Source organism: Manis javanica, chromosome 14 (genome assembly GCF_040802235.1).
Source record: "Manis javanica isolate MJ-LG chromosome 14, MJ_LKY, whole genome shotgun sequence".
Classification (NCBI taxonomy): domain Eukaryota; kingdom Metazoa; phylum Chordata; class Mammalia; order Pholidota; family Manidae; genus Manis; species Manis javanica.
In genome coordinates this window covers 40,205,030-40,222,863 of record NC_133169.1, presented here as the reverse complement: position 1 = coordinate 40,222,863, position 17,834 = coordinate 40,205,030, and the positions used below count along the sequence as shown (strand labels likewise).

The 17,834-nt window shown below is 39.1% G+C and overlaps 1 protein-coding gene across 1 annotated transcript; it reads left to right on the top strand.

Moving 5' to 3' along the window:
- The first annotated feature begins 438 nt into the window (after positions 1-438).
- LOC108399522 (olfactory receptor 12D2-like) lies at positions 439-1,389 on the top strand. The gene has a single exon (XM_037004290.2). The coding sequence runs from the start codon at positions 439-441 to the stop codon at positions 1,387-1,389; it is 951 nt and encodes a 316-aa protein (XP_036860185.2).
- Positions 1,390-17,834: the final 16,445 nt, after the last annotated feature.

Here is a 17,834-nt window from a genome sequence, read left to right as displayed (position 1 = left end):
ATAGCTTCTGTCATTGATGTCCTTAAACTTGAGATAGTGCATAAAATTCTACACATTGAGATACTACAAAGCAAAATAAGGTAAATGCCCAAGTAGGTGTGAAGGACACAAAGGTAGCTCTCACTGAATTGTGTAATCCCAAACACTGGTGAAACCACAGTAATTTTATTAAGAAAGCATTTTTTAACATCTCCTTAGGGATGTGGAGGTGATCCTTAGTGTAAGGATCTGAGGATGAGTATTACAAGAAACAACATGAAATCAGATGTTTTAACAACAGTTCTAATAATTGGAATTTTTAGTTAATATATGGATAACATTCATCACCAACCACACACAATAATTTTCAAATTTCTAATAAATAGTTCCCTTCTTTTTTTCTCTGACCTGTGATAGTTGGCTTCCCTCCCTCCAGGGAGACCCCCGTGGAGAGGGGAGATGGACAGCTACAATCTCACCACCGTGACTCACTTTATCCTCACGGGGCTCTCTGACCTCCCCGAGGTGCACTGTCCTCCCTTTGTGGTCTTTGCCGTCACCTACCAGGTCACCTTGGTGGAAAACGGGGCCATTCTCTTGGTCATCGGGACCGAGAAAAATACAACCATGTATTACTTTCTGGCCAATCTGTTCATTTTAGACATATTCTGCCCATCAGCTACTGTCCCCAAGATGCTGGACAACCTCCTGACTGGGAATCACAGCATTTCCTTCCTGGGCTGTGTTTTGCAGCTTTATTTCCTGGTGGCCCTGGCGGGGACTGAGGTCTTCCTTCTTGCTGTCATGGCTTATGACCAGTACATGGTCATTTTTTTCCCCCTCCGTTACACCCTCATCATGACCAAGGCTCGCTGTGCCCAGCTGGCAGCTGGGACCTGGACAGCAGGGTTTCTCCATTCCCTCCTCCACACGGTGCCCACCTTCCGCCTATCTTTTTGCAAGTCCAATCCGGTTAACCAGTATCACTGTGACATATCCCCAGTGGTGGCCCTCTTCTGCTCATCCACCTACATAGAAGAAATGCTTATGTTTGTGGTATCAATTATTTTGGGAATTGGTGCCTTCCTAACTACCTTCATTTCTTATGTAAATCATATTCACCTTCCTAAAGATCCAAACAGTGAAAGGGAAGCTCAAAGCCTCCTCCATATGTGCCTCCCACCTCCTGGTGATTGGGTTGTTTTATGGCACAGTAATATTTACCTATGTTTGGCCTTCCTCCAGTCAACACTCCCCAGCCAGGGACAGGCTCATCGCCATGCTCTACGGGGTTATCACCCCAATGCCAAAACCCAGGATCTACAGCTTGAGGAGCACAGAGGTGAAAGGGGCACTCGGCAGGGCCTTATGTCACTGAGCATGTTTACAGTGACTGTAACAGTAAAATAGAAAAAGTCAGTACTCATTTTAGAACACATTGATGAGAAGAATTTATGGAAAATAATTTTTAATTGACACAGAATATATACTTACATATATGGTGTAATTTATAGGCATGTGAACATACGGTAAGTTTAATCATACCTATCTGTATGGGTATATATCTGTCTCAAAGGGGAATTTAAAATGTATTGTTCCCAAATAGACATTTCCATAAGCAGCAGAGAACATTAATCACACTATTAGGAGGTATAATGTGAGCCCATCTTCTAAGTTAACTTGTTTTTTTATTCACATTCATGAATATCCATATCTGTAGCTATACCTGTATTATCTTTACTTTTATATACACTTTAAATCTATATCTAAACTTATCTCCATTGATACTTGTTTTATTTCTTCGCCTTTTGTGATTGACTGCCTATGCCAATAAACCTTTATAACATTATCATTTCACTCAACCTGTTTCAGTTTTTGCTTCCACTTACTGTATAGTTCTCTGCTTTTCTTCATGTTGGGTAACCTGTCCATTCTCAGATCTATCTACTACTCCAAGAAGAGGACTTAGTTTCTCTACTGTGATTTAGTAATATAATTCAATTCACTATATTATTGCCTTTTTAACTTTATCATTTTCAAAACTGAAAACACCATCTTTTAACACACACACACATTCTTATCAGCTGCCATGTATTTTTGGTATCAATTTTCCCCAATCACAAAGACTAAATGTGATCAGAGAGCTGTTGGCTCTGAGGGGATGGTGCATCTTAAACACTCCATTTTATGTTGTTTATTTTTCCTGTCACCTGTAGAAATAGGAAGGTTTTCTCTGTGCACTAATATTTATGTGATTCTTTGCTTTATCTACAATCATGGATCATTTTACCCATAGTTTTCCTCAATCTGGGGATTTATTACCTTCAATGTTTAGTCCCCAGTCAGATGATCTCTCTCTGAAATTTTGTTTCTCTTTCCACTCCTTGTCATTCATTGTTTTCTCTCCTCCTTTTTGCTGCATTATGTCCTTCCTTTATCACTACTGAATTCTTCTTGCATTATCCAAAGACATCCTGTTAACTCCTCTCTGGACTATTTCCAAGTCATTTTCAAATCTTTATGAAATGATTGCCTCATCATATGTACTTATTCCACATCAGCTAGGCTGTGTTCATGTCTCCTGCTATACTTCGGGAACAATTTCATTTTCCAAAGCTCAGCATTGCCCTGAAATACATCATCTTCAGCATTCCAGGGCTCTTCATAGTAGTGGCAGGTCAACTGCCTCTCCTTTGATTTTACCAGTGGGAAAATCTACACAGTCCTGAGGAAGGAAATAAAGTAATACTACTACTTAGTGTTATAAACCTTATACTTGTTTTGTTTTTATTTATTTTTATTACCTGTCATATAGTTTTCATGTGGTCTGAAAGAATACAGTCCTCATTTTATAAAATAATAATGCATGGATTTTGTTAAATAGATTGCTGTGTAAAATTGAATGAAATCTTTAAAACAACAATCATTTGTTTATTTTAGATCCCAAATACTCAAATATTTGTTTAGTCTTTCATCCCTTATTAGAATCTAATACTCTTTGTGATCTTGGGGTTATAACTGTGTTAAACAACCACCATGGAATCTAATTCTGACCTATCTTCTCTTCTTTGAAATTTAAGATACTCTGAGAAAACCTGACCCAATTAGTGGACAAATTCCTGAACTGATGTATCTGGCACTTCAACAGCCATACAGACACATATTCACATGCAAAATAGTCCCGCTGTAGATGACAAGACACAGCAGACAGGTGGATGCATTTTTTGTTTTGCTATTTAGTATGTCTCTATAACTTAAAAGATTTTATGTTGTTTACTGTAAAACTAGACTGACAGCAATCATACATGAAAGAGGTACCAGGAAGTTGGAAGGAAGCTAGAAGGACTAAACATGGTGCCAGTGGGATATGTAGGACACAGCAACAAAAATGATGGCATCGGCTCTAATTTCAAAGAAACCATGATTTCAATTGGCTGCTATGGCTGTGCACTGAGTGCTGCTTCTTCAGGGCTAGAACAGGGGTACGCTGTTGCCATGGCATCCTATAGCCAGGCAGGTGTGTTACTACTCTTGCACTTGGCTCACTTGCATTCTGTGTGCGAACCCTGACATTTCTGTGTGGCCAAGCAAACCAGTTTCATTCTCATAGATATAGCTGTCCAGTTTTGCCAACACCAGCTGTTGAAGAGGCTGTCATTTCCCCATTGTATGTCCATGGCTCCTTTATCATATGTTAATTAACCATATATGTTTGGGTTAATGTCTGGAGTCTCTATTCTGTTCCACTGGTCTGCGGATCTGTTCTTGTGCCAGTACCAAATTGTCTTGATTACTGTGGCATTGTAGTAGAGCTTGAAATTGGGGAGTGAGATCCCCCCCACTTTATTCTTCCTTCTCAAGACTGTTGGCTATTCAAGGTCTTTTGTGGTTCTATATGAATTATAGGATGATTTTCTCTAGTTCGTTGAAGAATGCTGTTGGTATTTTGATAGGAATTGCATTGAATCCATAGATTGCTTTAGGCAGGATGACCATTTTGACAATATTAATTCTTCCTATCTATGAGCATGGGATGTGTTTCCATTTATTGGTATCTTCTTTAATTTCTCTCATGAGTGTCTTGTAGTTTTCAGAGTATAGGTCTTTCACTTCCTTGGTTAGGTTTATTTCTAGGTATTTTATTCTTTCTGATGCAGTTGTGAATGTAATTGTTTTCCTGATTTCTTTCTCCACTAGCACATTCTTAGTGTATAGGAATGCCACAGATATCTGTGTATTAATTTTGTATCCTGAAACTTTGCTGAATTCAGATATTATATCTACTAGTTTTAGAATGGATTCTTTGGGTTTTTTTTTTTTTTGAGAGGGCATCTCTCATATTGATTGATCAAATGGTTGTTAGCAACAATAAAATTCTGTATAGGGGGCTCAATGCTCAATGCACAATCATTAATCCATCTCAAGCCTAATTCTCGTCAGTCTCCAATCTTCTGAAGCATGATGAACAAGTTCTTACATGGTGAACGAATTCTTACATAGTGAATAAGATCTTACATGATGAACAGTACAAGGGCATTCATCACAGAAACTTTCAGTTTTGATCACGCATTATGAATTATGAACAATCAGGTCAAATATGAATATTCGTTTGATTTTCATACTTGATTTATATGTGGATTCCACATTTCTCCCTTTATTATTATTATTATTTTTATTTTTAATAAAATGCTGAAGTGGTAAGTAGATGCAAGATAAAGGTAGAAAACATAGTTTAGTGTTGTAAGAGAGCAATTGTAGATGATCAGGTGTGTGCCTGTAGACTATGTGTTAATCTGAGCTAGACAAGGGCCTTAAAACATCCACGGATGCAGATTTCTCTCAAAACAGGGGGGGTGAGGTTCTAAGCCTCACCACTGTTGATCCCCAATTTCTCACCTGATGGCCCCCCTGAGACTGTGCCTGTCTTAGGTTGTTCCTCCCTTGAGGAATCTTACCCGTCTCTGGCTAACCAGTCATCTACCGGGGCCATACAGGGAAATGTAAAGTTGGTAAGTGAGAGAGAAGCCATATTGTTTGAAAAGGTTAGCTTTTTACTTCTTTGCAGATTTATGCACTGTGGCTTCTACGCCCAGCACTTGTCTCGAGGTATCTTTACCACCTGGAGGAATTATGATACTCAGTAAATTCTATATGAGGCATGAATTCTATTTAAGGGTTGTAATTAGGAAGGAAGAAGAAAAGGTATAGAGGTAGCATATGGAAGAAAACATGGGAGGATTGATTATTTCTTTGACATATCTTCTTGTAGAGTACCTTAAGCATGTATAGGTTTTAAACTACTAACTAACTTGTGCACACATATTAACATAATAGGAATACGATATAAACTAAGCAAATCTATAATTACCAGCCATCTCCAGTGAAGCCAAGAAAACCAGTTAGGCACCCTAGGCATTTGTGAGAATTTGTTTATGATATGATGGATACTGTCCAACTGTACTTGAACAGTCCGAGAAATCAGACAAATTAAAGCAACGCATTTCTGGGATCTGTTCACATACCGTATGTTCTTTTAACTGTAGATAGTCTATAGACATACGATTTTGGAGCGCTACAACTTGCACCCCTCCCAACTCCTGGTTGAGTTCGAACAGTACAGATCCACTCAAATTCGTTTCTCACTGTATGCACATGCCAGCCTAAACATCTCCCTCCTCATTCCAGTGGCAAGTCCAGGTAACAGTGGAATGGATGCAGCCACAACTGCAGCATCGCCCGGATCCCTGTGGAGGCTTTTTGGTGATCATCCCCGGGCACAAGTCCTCCAGAGAGTGCTGATGCCGGAAGCTCCTCCTCATATCGTATCTTAGTTCATTTTCTGGGTAGCCAAACTAGGCCTTGATCTTCTGCATAAAAATAAACAGACCCTTTGCCCACACTTTGACATGCCATCTATACCTCTGTGTAGAACTCATTAGAGGTCAGCACACAGGAACTGCCTTTTATTTATTTATTTATTTATTTTTATTTTTATTAAGAGAAAGGAATATTATCAGGAAAGAGTACCTCCATAGCTGATCTTCTGACACCCTTTAAGTGATCAAAATTAAGAATATTTAAAGCATGCATTAATCTTTGATTTACCAATAGTTCTTTCCTATCAAGGAGTAATCCCCCCTCTCTTTTTCTTTTTTTTAAAATCTTTAATCTACACTTACATGAAGAATACTATGTTTACTATGCTCTCTCCTATACCAATTCCCCCCTAAAAACCACATTACAGTCACTGTCCATCAGCATAGCAAAATGTTGTAGAATCACTACTTGTCCTCTCTGTGTTGTGCAGCCCTCCCTCCCCTTTCTCCCTCCCCCCCATGCATGCTAATCTTAATACCCCTCTTCTTCTTCCACCCCCTTATCCCTCCTTGCCCCCCCATCCTCCCCAGTTCCTTTCCCTTTGGTACCTGTTAGTCCATTTTTTGGTTCTGTAATTCCGCTGCTGTTTTGTTCCTTCAGTTTTTCCTTTGTGCTTATACTCCTCAGATGAGTGAAATCATTTGGTATTTCTGTTTCTCCGCTTGGCTTATTTCACTGAGCATAATACTCTCCAGCTCCATCCATGTTGCTGCAAATGGTAGGATTTTTCCACTTCTTATGGCTGAGTAGTATTCCATTGTGTATATGTACCACATCTTCTTTATCCATTCATCTACCGATGGACATTTAGGTTGCTTCCAATTCTTGGCTACTGCAAATAGTGCTGCGATAAACATAGGGGTGCATCTGTCTTTCTCAAACTTGATTGCTGTGTTCTTAGGGTAAATTCCTAGGAGTGGAATTCCTGGGTCAAATGATAGGTCTGTTTTGAGCATTTTGATGAACCTCAAAACTGCTTTCCACAATGGTTGAACTAATTTACATTCCCACCAGCAGTGTAGGAGGGTTCCCCTTTCTCCACAGCCTCGCCAACATTTGTTGTTGTTTGTCTTTTGGATGGCAGCCATCCTTACTGGTGTGAGGTGATACCTCATTGTAGTTTTAATTTGCATTTCTCTGATAATTAGCGATGTGGAGCATCTTTTCATGTGTCTGTTGGCCATCTGTATTTCTTTTTTGGAGAACTGTCTATTCAGTTCCTCTGCCCATTTTTTAATTGGGTCATTTGTTTTTTGTTTGTTGAGGCATGTGAGCTCTTTATATATTCTGGACGTCAAGCCTTTATCGGATCTGTCATTTTCAAATATATTCTCCCATACTGTAGGGTTCCTTTTTGTTCTATTGATGGTGTCTTTTGCTGTACAGAAGCTTTTCAGCTTAATGTAGTCCCACTTGCTCATTTTTGCTGTTGTTTTCCTTGCCCGGGGAGATATGTTCAATAAGAGGTCACTCATGTTTATGTCTAAGAGGTGTTTGCCTATGTTTTTTTCCAAGAGTTTAATGGTTTCATGACTTACAATCAGGTCTTTGATCCATTTTGAGTTCACCTTTGTATATGGGGTTAGACAATCGTCCAGTTTCATTCTCCTACATGTAGCTGTCCAGTTTTGCCAGCACCATCTGTTGAAGAGACTGTCATTTTGCCATTGTATATCCATGGCTCCTTTATCAAATATTAATTGACCATATATGTTTGGGTTAATTTCTGGAGTCTCTAATCTACTCCACTGCTCTATGGCTCTGTTCTTGTGCCAGTACCAAATTGTCTTGATTACTATGGGTTTGTAGTAGAGCCTGAAGTTGGAGAGAGAGATCCCCCCTACTTTATTCTTCTTTTTCAGGATTGCTTTGGCTATTTGGGGTCTTTGGTGTTTCCATATGAATTTCTGAATTATTTGTTCCAGTTCATTGAAGAATGTTGCTGGTAATTTGATAGGGATTGCATCAAACCTGTATATTGCTTTGGGCAGGATGGCCATTTTGACGATATTAATTCTTCCTAGCCATAAGCATGGGATGAGTTTCCATTTGTTAGTGTCCCCTGTAATTTCTCTTAAGAGTGACTTGTAGTTTTCACGGTATAGGTCTTTCACTTCTTTGCTTAGGTTTATTCCTAGATATTTTATTCTTTTTGATGCAATTGTGAATGGAATTGTTTTCCTGATTTCTCTTTCTACTGGTTCATTGTTAGTGTATAGGAAAGCCATAGATTTCTGTGTGTTAATTTTGTATCCTGCAACTTTGCTGAATTCCGATATTAGTTCTAGTAGTTTTGGAGTGGAGTCTTTAAGGATTTTTATGTACAATACCACTTCATCTGCAAACAGTGTCAGTTTAACTTCTACTTTACCAATCTAGTTGCCTTATATTTCTTTGTTTTGTCTAATTGCCGTGGCTAGGACCTCCAGTACTATGTTAAATAACAGTGGGGAGAGTGGGCATCCCTGTCCGGTTCCCGATCTCAGAGGAAATGCTTTCAGCTTCTCACTGTTCAGTATAATGCTGGCTGTGGGTTTATCATATATGGTCTTTATTATATTGAGGTACTTGCGCTCTATTCCCATTTTGCTGAGAGTTTTTATCATGAATGGATGTTGAATTTTGTCAAATGCTTTTTCACCATCTATGGAGATGATCATGTGGTTTTTATCTTTCTTTTTGTTGATGTGGTGGATGATGTTGATGGATTTTCGAATGTTGTACCATCCTTGCATCTCTGGGATGAATCCCACTTGGTCATGATGTATGATGCTTTTCATATACTGCTGAATTCTGTTTGCTAATATTTTATTGAGTATTTTTGCATCTACATTCTTCAGGGATATTGGTCTGTAATTTTCTTTTTTGCTGGGGGTCTTTGCCTGGTTTTGGTATTAGGGTGATGTGGGCTTCATAAAATGAGTTTGGGAGTATTCCCTCCTCTTCTGTTTTTTGGAACACTTTAAGGAGAATGGGTAACATGTCTTCTCAGTGTGTCTGATGAAATTCCGAGGTAAATCCGTTCAGCCCTGGAGTTTTGTTCTTGGGTAGTTTTTTGATTACCATTTCATTTTCTTTGCTTGTAATTGGTTTCTTTAACTTTTGTGTTTCTTCCGTGGTCAGTCTTGGGAGGTTTTATTTTTCTAGGAAGTTGTCCATTTCTTCTAGGTTTTCCAGCTTGTTGGCATATAGGTTTTCACAGTAGTCTTTAATAATTCTTTGTATTTCTGTGGAGTCTGTCGTGTTTATTCCGTTCTCATTTCTGATGCTTTTGATTTGTGTTCATTCTCTTTTTCTGTAAATAAGTTTGGCTAGAGGCGTATCTATTTTGTTTATTTTCTCAATGAACCAGCTCTTGGTTTCGTTGATTTTTGCTATTGTTTTATTCTTCTCAATTTTGTTTATTTCTTCTCTGATCTTTATTATGTCCCTCCTTTTGCTGACTTTAGTCCTCATTTGTTCTCCTTTTTCCAGTTTCGATAATTGTGATGTTAGACTATTCATTTGGGATTGTTCTTCCTTCTTCAAGTGTGCCTGGATCACTATATACTTACCTCTTAAGACTGCTTTCACTGTGTCCCACAGAAGTTGGGACTTAGTGTTGTTGTTGTCATTTGTTTCCATATATTCCTTGATCTCTATTTTGATCTGTTCATTGATCCATTGATTATTTATAAGCATGTTGTTAAGCCTCCATGTGTTTGTAAGCCTTTTTGTTTTCTTTGTAGAATTTATTTCTAGCTTTATACCTTTGTGGTCTGAAAAATTAGTTGGTAGAATTTCAATATTTTAGAATTTACTGAGGCTCTTTTTGTGAGGTAATATGTGGTCTATTCTGGAGAATGTTCCATGTGCACTTGAGTAGAATGTATATCCTGTTGCTTTTGGATGTAGAGTTCTATAGATGTCTATTAGGTCCATCTGTTTTAGTGTGTTGTTCAGTGCCTGTGTGTCCTTACTTATTTTCTGTCCAGTGGATCTATTCTTTGGGGTGAGTGGTGTGTTGAAGTCTCCTAAAATGAATTCATTGCAGTGTATTTCCCTCTTTAATTCTGTTAGTATTTGTTTCACAAATGCTGGTGCTCCTGTGTTGGGTGCATATATATTTAGACTGGTTATATCCTCTTGTTGGACTGAGCCCTTTATCATTACGTAGTGTCCTTCTTTATCTCTTGTTACTTTCTTTGTTTTGAAGTCTATTTTGTCTGATATCAGTACTGCAACCCCTGCTTTCTTCTCACTGTTTTTTGCCTGAAATATGTTTTTCCATCCCTTGACTTTTAGTCTGTGCATGTCTTTGGGTTTGAGGTGAGTTTCTTGTAAGCAGCATATAGATGGGTCTTGCTTTATTATCCATTCTATTACTCTGTGTCTTTTTATTGGTGCATTAAATCCATTTACATTTAGGGTGACTATTGAGAGATATGTACTTATTGCCATTGCAGGCTTTAGATTCGTGGTTACCAAATGTCCAAGGTTAGCTTCTTTAGTATCTTACTGCCTAACTTAGCTCACTTACTGAGCTGTTATATACACTTTCTGGAGATTCTTTTCTTCTCTCCCCTCTTATTCCTCCTCCTCCATTCTTCATATGTTGTGTGTTTTTTTCTGTGCTCTTTTTAGGGTTGCTCCCATCCAGAGCAGTCCTTGTAATATGCCCTGTAGAGGTGGTTTGTGTGATGCAAATTCTCTCTGCTTTTGCTTGTCTGGGAATTGTTTTATCCTGCCATCATATTTCAATGAACATCGTGCTGGATACAGTATCCTTGGTTCAAGGCCCTTTTGTTTCATTGCATTAAGTATATCATGCCATTCTCTTCTGGTCTATAGGGTTTCTGTCAAGAAGTCTGATGTTAGCCTGATGGGTTTTCCTTTATAGGTGACCTTTTTCTCTCTAGCTGCCTTTAAAACTCTTTCCTTGTCCTTGATTCTTGCTATTTTAATTATTATGTGTGTTGGTGTTGTCCTCCTTGTATCCTTTCTGTTGGGCGTTCTGTGTATTTCCGTGGTCTGTTCTATTATTTCTTCCCCCAGTTTGGGGAAGTTTTCAGCAATTATTTCTTCAAAGAGACTTTCTATCCCTTTTCCTCTTTCTTCTTCTTCTGATACCCCTATAAAACGAATATTATTCCTTTTGGATTGGTCACATAATTCTCTTAGTGTTGTTTCATTCCTGGAGATCCTTTTATCTCTCTCTGTGTCTGCTTCTATACGTTACTGTTCTCTGGTTTCTATTCCTTCAGTGGCCTCTTGCATCTTATCCATTCTGCTTATAAATCCTTCCAGGGTTTGTTTCTCTTCTGTGATCTCCTTTCTGACATCTGTGATCTCCCTTCGGACTTCCTCCCATTGCTCTTGCATTTTTCACTGCATCTCATCCCATTTCTCTTCCATTTTTCTCTGCATCTCTGTCAGCATGTTCATGATTTCTATTTTGAATTCTTTTTCAGGAAGACTGGTTGGGTCTGTCTCCTTCTCAGGTGTTGTCTCTGTGATCTTTTTCTGCCTGTAGTTTTGCCTTTTCATGGTGATAGAGATAGTTTGCAGAACTGGTATGAGTGACAGCTGGGAGAGCTTTCCTTCTTGTTGGTTTGTGGCCTTCCTCTCCTGGGAGAATAGCGACCTTTAGTGGTTTATACTTGGCAGCTGTGCGCAGACAGGGCTTCAGCTACCTGCCCAGTTTTTTTGGAGTGTATCTCCGCTATTGCTGTGGGTGTGGCCTTGCTGGGGCCGCTCCTCCAAAATGGTGGAGCCCCGTTGGAGGGGGAGCAGCTGGGAGGCTATTTATCTCCATAAGGGGCCTCTGTGCTCTCTGTTGCCCAGGGGGTTAGAGTGCCCAGAGATCCCCAGATTCGCTTCCTCTGGGCTAAGTGTCCTGTCCTGCCCCTCTAATACTTCCAAAAAGCACCCTTCAAACCAAACCAACAACAGCAACAATGAAAAGGAAAAAAAAAAAAGAAAAAAGGAAAAACGCCCTATTTTCTTTGTCCTCAGGCGTTGGGCGCAGGCACCCGCTCACCGGTCTTCCTGCCCTGTTTCCCTAGTATTGGAGTCTCTGTCCCTTTAAGGCTTCCAAAAAGCACTCGCCAAAAAAAAAAAAAAAATACCGCTCCCGTTTCTTTGTTCTCCGGAGTCAGCCTCAGGCACCCACTCACTGGTCCTGCTGCCCTGTTTCCCTAGTATCCAGGTCCCCACTCATGCACTGTGTCTGCACTCTGGTCTGGAATCCTGGGGCTGGGTGTTCAGCAATCCTGGGCTCTCTCTCCCTCCCTGCTCACTCCTCTCCACATGCCAGGGGCTGGGCGGAGGGGTGACCGGGTCCCGCCGGGCCAGGGTATGTATCTTACCCCCTTCACGAGGTGCTGGGTTCTCGCAGGTGTGGATGTGGTCTGGATGTTGTCCTGTGTCCTCTGGTCTCTATTTTAGGAATAGTTGTCTTTGTTATATATTCATAGATATATGTAGTTTTGGGAGGAGATTTCCACTGCTCTAGTCGTGCCGCCATCCTGGCTCCGCCCTCTCTTTGGGGTTTTTTATGTACAACATCATGTCATCTGAAAACAGGGACAGTTTAACTTCTTTGCCAATTTGGATGCCTTTTATTTCTTTGTGTTGTCTGATTGCCGTGTCTAGGTCCTCCAGGACTGTATTGAATAGAAGTGGGGAGAGTGGACTTCCTTGTCTTTTCCTGATCTTAAAGGAAAACCTTTCAGCCTCTCGCTGTTAAGTATAATGTTGGCTGTGGATTTGTCACATATGGCCTTTATTATGTTGAGTTACTTGCCCTGTATACCCATTTAATAGAGAGTTTTCATCATGAATGGATGTTGAATTTTGTCAAATGCTTTTTCAGCATCTATGGAGATGATCATGTGGTTTTTGTCCATTTTGTTGATGTGATGGATGATGTTGATGGATTTTCGAATGTTGTACTGTCCTTGCATCCCTGGAATAAGTCCTACTTGATCATGATGGATGATCTTTTTAATGTATTTTTGAATTCGGTTTGCTAATATTTTCTTGAGTATTTTTGCATCTATGTTCATCAGGGATATTGGCCTGTAAATTTGTTTTTTTGTTGTGTCTTTGCCTGGTTTTGGTATTAGAGTGGTGCTGGCTTCATAGAATGAGTTTGGAAGTTTTCCCTCCTCTTCTATTTTTTGGAAAACTTTAAAGAGAATGTGTATTAGTCTTCACTAAATGTTTGATAAAATGCAGTGGTGAAGCCATCTGGTCCAGGAGTTTTGTTCTTATGTAGGTTTTTGATTACCAGTTCAATTTTATTGCTGGTAATTGGTCTGTTCAGATTTTCTGTTTCTTCCTTGGTCAGCCTTGGAAGGTTGTATTTTTCTAGAAAGTTGTCCATTTCTTCTAGGTTATCCAGTTTGTTAGCATGTAATTTTTCATAGTATTCTCTAAAATTCTTTGTATTTCTATGGTGTCCATAGTGATTATTCCTTTCTCATTTCTGATTCTGTTTATGTGTATAGAATCTCTTTTTTTTCTTGATAAGTCTGACTAGAGGTTTATTTATTTTGTTTATTTTCTCAATGAACCAGCTCTTGATTTCATTGATTATTTCTATTGTTTTATTCTTTTTAATTTCATTTATTTATGCTCTGATCTTATTATATCCCTCCTTCTACTGACTATGGGCTTCATTTTTTCTTTTTCTATTTTCATTAATTGTGTGTTTAGACTGCTTATATGGGATTTTTCTTTTTTCTTGAAGTAGGCCTGTATTGCAATATACTTTCCTCTTAGCACAGCCTTGGTTGTGTCCCACAGATTTTGTAGTGTTAAATTATTGTTGTCATTTGTCTCCATATATTGCTTGATCTCTGTTTTTACTTGGTCATTGATCCATTGGTAATTTAGGAGCATGTTTTGAAGCCTCCATGTGTTTGTGGGATTTTTCATTTTCTTTGTGTAATTTATTTCTAGTTTCATACCTTTGTGATCTGAGAAACTAGATGGCACAATTTCAATCTTTTTGAATTTGCTGAGGCTCTTTTTGTGGCTTAGTATTTGATCTATTCTTGAAAATGTTCCTTGTGCCCTTGAGAAGAATGTGTATTCTGTTGCTTTTAGGTGTAGTGTTCTGTAGGTGTCTGTTAGGTTAATCTGTTCTATTGTGCTTTTCAGTACCTTTGTCTCCTTACTTATCTTTTGTCTGGTTGTTCTGTCCTTCAGAGTGAGTGGAATGTTGAAGTCTCCCAAAATGAATGCATTGCATTCTATTTCCACTTTTAATTCTGTTAGTATTTGTTTCACATATGTGGGTGCTCCTGTGTTGGGAGCATAGATATTTATAATGGTTATATCTTCTTGTTGGATTGACCCCTTTATCATTATGTAATGTCCTTCTTTTGTCTCCTGTTACTTTCTTTGTTTTGAAGTCTACTTTTTCTGATGCAAGTACTGCAACTCCTGACTTTTTATCTCTGTTAGTTGCATGAGATATCTTTTTCCATCCCTTCACTTTTAGTCTGTGGATGTCTTTGGGTTTAAAATGTCTCTTGTAGGCAGCATATAGATGGGTCTTGTTTTTTTTAATCCATTCAATGACTCTATGTCTTTTGATTGGTGCATTCAATAAGTATGTACTTATTTCCATTTCAGGCTTTAGATTCATGGTTACCAAAGTTTCAAGGTTAATTTCCTTTCTTAGAGTCTAACTCAACTTACTTAATATGCTGTTACAAACACAATCTAAAGGCTCTTTTCTTTTTCTCCTCCTTTTTCTTATTCCTCCATTCTTTATATATTAGGTATCATATTCTGTATTCTTTGTCTATCCCTTGATTGACTTTGGGGATAGTTAATTTAATTTTGCATTTTCTTTGTAATTAGCTGTTCTACTTTCTTTACTGTGGTTTTATTTCCTCTGGTGACAGCTATTCAACCTTAGGAACACTTCCATCTATAGCAGTCCCCCCAAAATAGACTGCAGAGATGGTTTATGGGAGGTAAATTCTCTCAGCTTTTGCTTCTCTGAAAATTGTTTAATCCCTCCTTCAAATTTAAATGATAATCTTGATGGATAAAGTAATCTTGGTTCAGGCCCTTCTGCTTCATGGCATTAAATACATTATGCCACTCCCTTCTGGCCTGTAAGGTTTCTGCTGAGAAGTCTGATGTTAGTCTGATGGGTTTTCCTTTGTATGTGATCTTATTTCTCTCTCTGGCTGCTTTTAATAGCCTGTCCTTATTCTTGACCTTTGCCAATTTTATTACTATATGTCTTGCTTTTGTCTTCGTAAGGTCCCTTGTGTTGGGAGATCTGTGGATCTCCATGGCCTGAGAGACTATCTCCCTCCCCAGATTGGGGAAGTTTTCAGCAACTATCTCCTCAAAGACACTTTCTATCCCTTTCCCTCTCTCTTCTTCTTCTGGCATCCCTGTAATATGAATATTGCTCCATTTGGATTGGTAACACAGTTCTCTCAATATTCTTTCATTCTTAGAGATCCTTCCTTCTCTCTGTGCCTCAGCTTCTTTGTATTCCTCTTCTCTAGTTTCTATTTATCATCTCCTCCCCCATATCTAATCTGCTTTTAATACCCTCCATCATGCTCTTCAACTATTGGATCTCCAATCTGAATTCATTCCTGAGTTCTTGGATATCTTTCCATACCTCCATTAGCATGTTGATGATTTTTATTTTGAACTCCCTTTCAGGAAGAGTCATCAGGTCCATGTCATTTAAATTTTTCTCTGGAGTTATATTAATTTTACTATGAACCAGGTTCCTTTGGCTTTTCATATCTGTATATAGCTCCCTCTAGTGTCCAGAAGCTCCACTGCCTCGGAGCTGCCCAGCCCCTGAAGCAACGTTGGGGGTCGCAGGGGAGCGGTATTGGTGCCCAGGGTGAGGAAAGAGCTGTTTCCTGCTTCCCAGCTGCTATGCCTGTCTCCACTGCCTGAAACAGTGGGCCGAACACACAGGTATAAGCTTTTTCCCAGAGCAGCCAGATATGGATCCCTGCTTTCCACAAGTGGCTAGAATCTCAGTCCTTCCAGGATCTCCATCTGTATTAGCTTTCCAACCCCATAATAATTCAAGTAACATTAAAGCACCATGAAATGTAGGTTTGTGCTCCTAGAGCAGATCTCTGGAGATAGGTATAAAGCAGTCCCAGGCCTTCCACTCTCTCCTTGTTCTGTTTCTCTTCCTCCTGCCAGTGAACTGGGGTGGAGGAAGGGCTTGGGTCCTGCCAGGCCACAGCTTTGGTACATTACCCCATTCAGTGAGGTCTGCTCTTTTCTCCAGGTGTGTGCAGCCTGGCACCATCCTCTTTCCTCTTGCTCTTTCAGGATTAGTTGCACCAACTATATTTTCTAATTGTATATGGTTTTAGGAGGAAACCTCTGTCTCTCCTCTCTTGCTGCCATCTTTAATCCTCTCAAACTCTTGTATTTTATCATCATTCTTATTTAAAAACTTATTGCTGTCTCATTGTTAGTTCAATTTCTGGTGTTCATCCCAAAATATTCCTGCTACTGTTTAATTTCCAAAATCATCAAATATCTCCTACATTCACTCCATAGTTACTTACTTAAGGCTGCATTTTTCCAAGAGAATCCTGGAATCTGCTAGCACACCTGTAATTCTGTCACTATGGCAACTGTTGTGTGGTGGTAAAGGTGAATGGGAATAGACCTGAGCTGTGCTACAAGATTCAGTTAGTTGCTCCTACTGTCCCTTTATATAATGTAAGCTGAAGAATGTCCTGGATAGGTGAACAGTCTGACACCTGCTCTCACCTTTTTGAGACATTTTTCAAAGCCAGGAAGGGTGGTCGCCAGGTGTTGCATGACAACACTGTGGTACCATGGAAGTTTCCTACCTGGGAACCCCATTTGGTAATATGCTCTATTCTGTTGCCTGCATTAATTGATCCTTGATATCATGGAAATTTGCAGTGTATGGATGGAATCCAGAAAATCCCCATGTTTGCTTTGGACATTGGCATACCTGATAGCAGAACTTAGTGAAGATATCATATATGGTATCCAGAAAGGCAACTTCAGGTACTGAATGCTCAAAAGTTAAGATTGGACCTCCAAGATGAGGTAAATGACTTTGACAAAGTGAGGTGACACCAAAGTTCATCATTTGACCTATCCTTTTGTATGAACTGCATAGACTATGGTTTTATTTTTTCAAACTTTTTAACAATAAAACAGCATTCAAGTAAAGAAAAGTGTGTAAATACATTGAGGTATTCATAATAAAACTTTTTAACCCAGACACAAATATTTTGGTTAGTTCTATGTCTTTCACATTAATTGCTGTTTGTTATTTTCCTGTATGAATGTGCCAAATGCATTTCTCTATGCTGATGTTGATGAACATTGGAAATGATTACCATCTCCCCTTTACAAGTGACGCTGTTTCTCAACATCCTTGGGAATGTGTTTGTAACCCACATGCAGGTATTTCAGTTGGGTAAGTACAAGGGTGGAATTGTTGATTTATGATAAGCATATATTCAAAATTATTGGTTATCAATATATATCTGACCAGTGGCATATGTAAGTTCAATTTGCTTCAAATCCTTCACACCATCTATCACATACCAAAAATGTCATTAAATTTGACATTTTTGGTAGAAATGTAATGGTTTGTCATTGTGGTTTTACTATGCAATTCCTGACATATAATGATGGTCGATGCTGAATTTGAAGCTGTTGACCTCTTGCTCACATCCACGTATGTTCCCCATTCTGCTTCAACAAGATGACTTCTTACTATAATCCCAGTGGGTATCATTCAGAGAGTTGTATATAATCCTACGAGCAAACTTGTCGCATTGTTAGCACTAACTGGGGATTCAGTGCCCCTAGGAAAATACTTCTCCCAATGACAAATAGGGCTAATAATGAGTACATTGCTCCCTGGGTGCAGCAACTGAGAGACTTGTAGGTGTTGACAAGAAATCGCCAGTGAGATTGAGTTTAGATGGTTAAGAAAA

Bases quoted from the DNA above. Each gene is read 5' to 3' on its own strand.
- LOC108399522 (XM_037004290.2), top strand. From the start codon at position 439: ATGGACAGCTACAATCTCACCACCGTGACTCACTTTATCCTCACGGGG.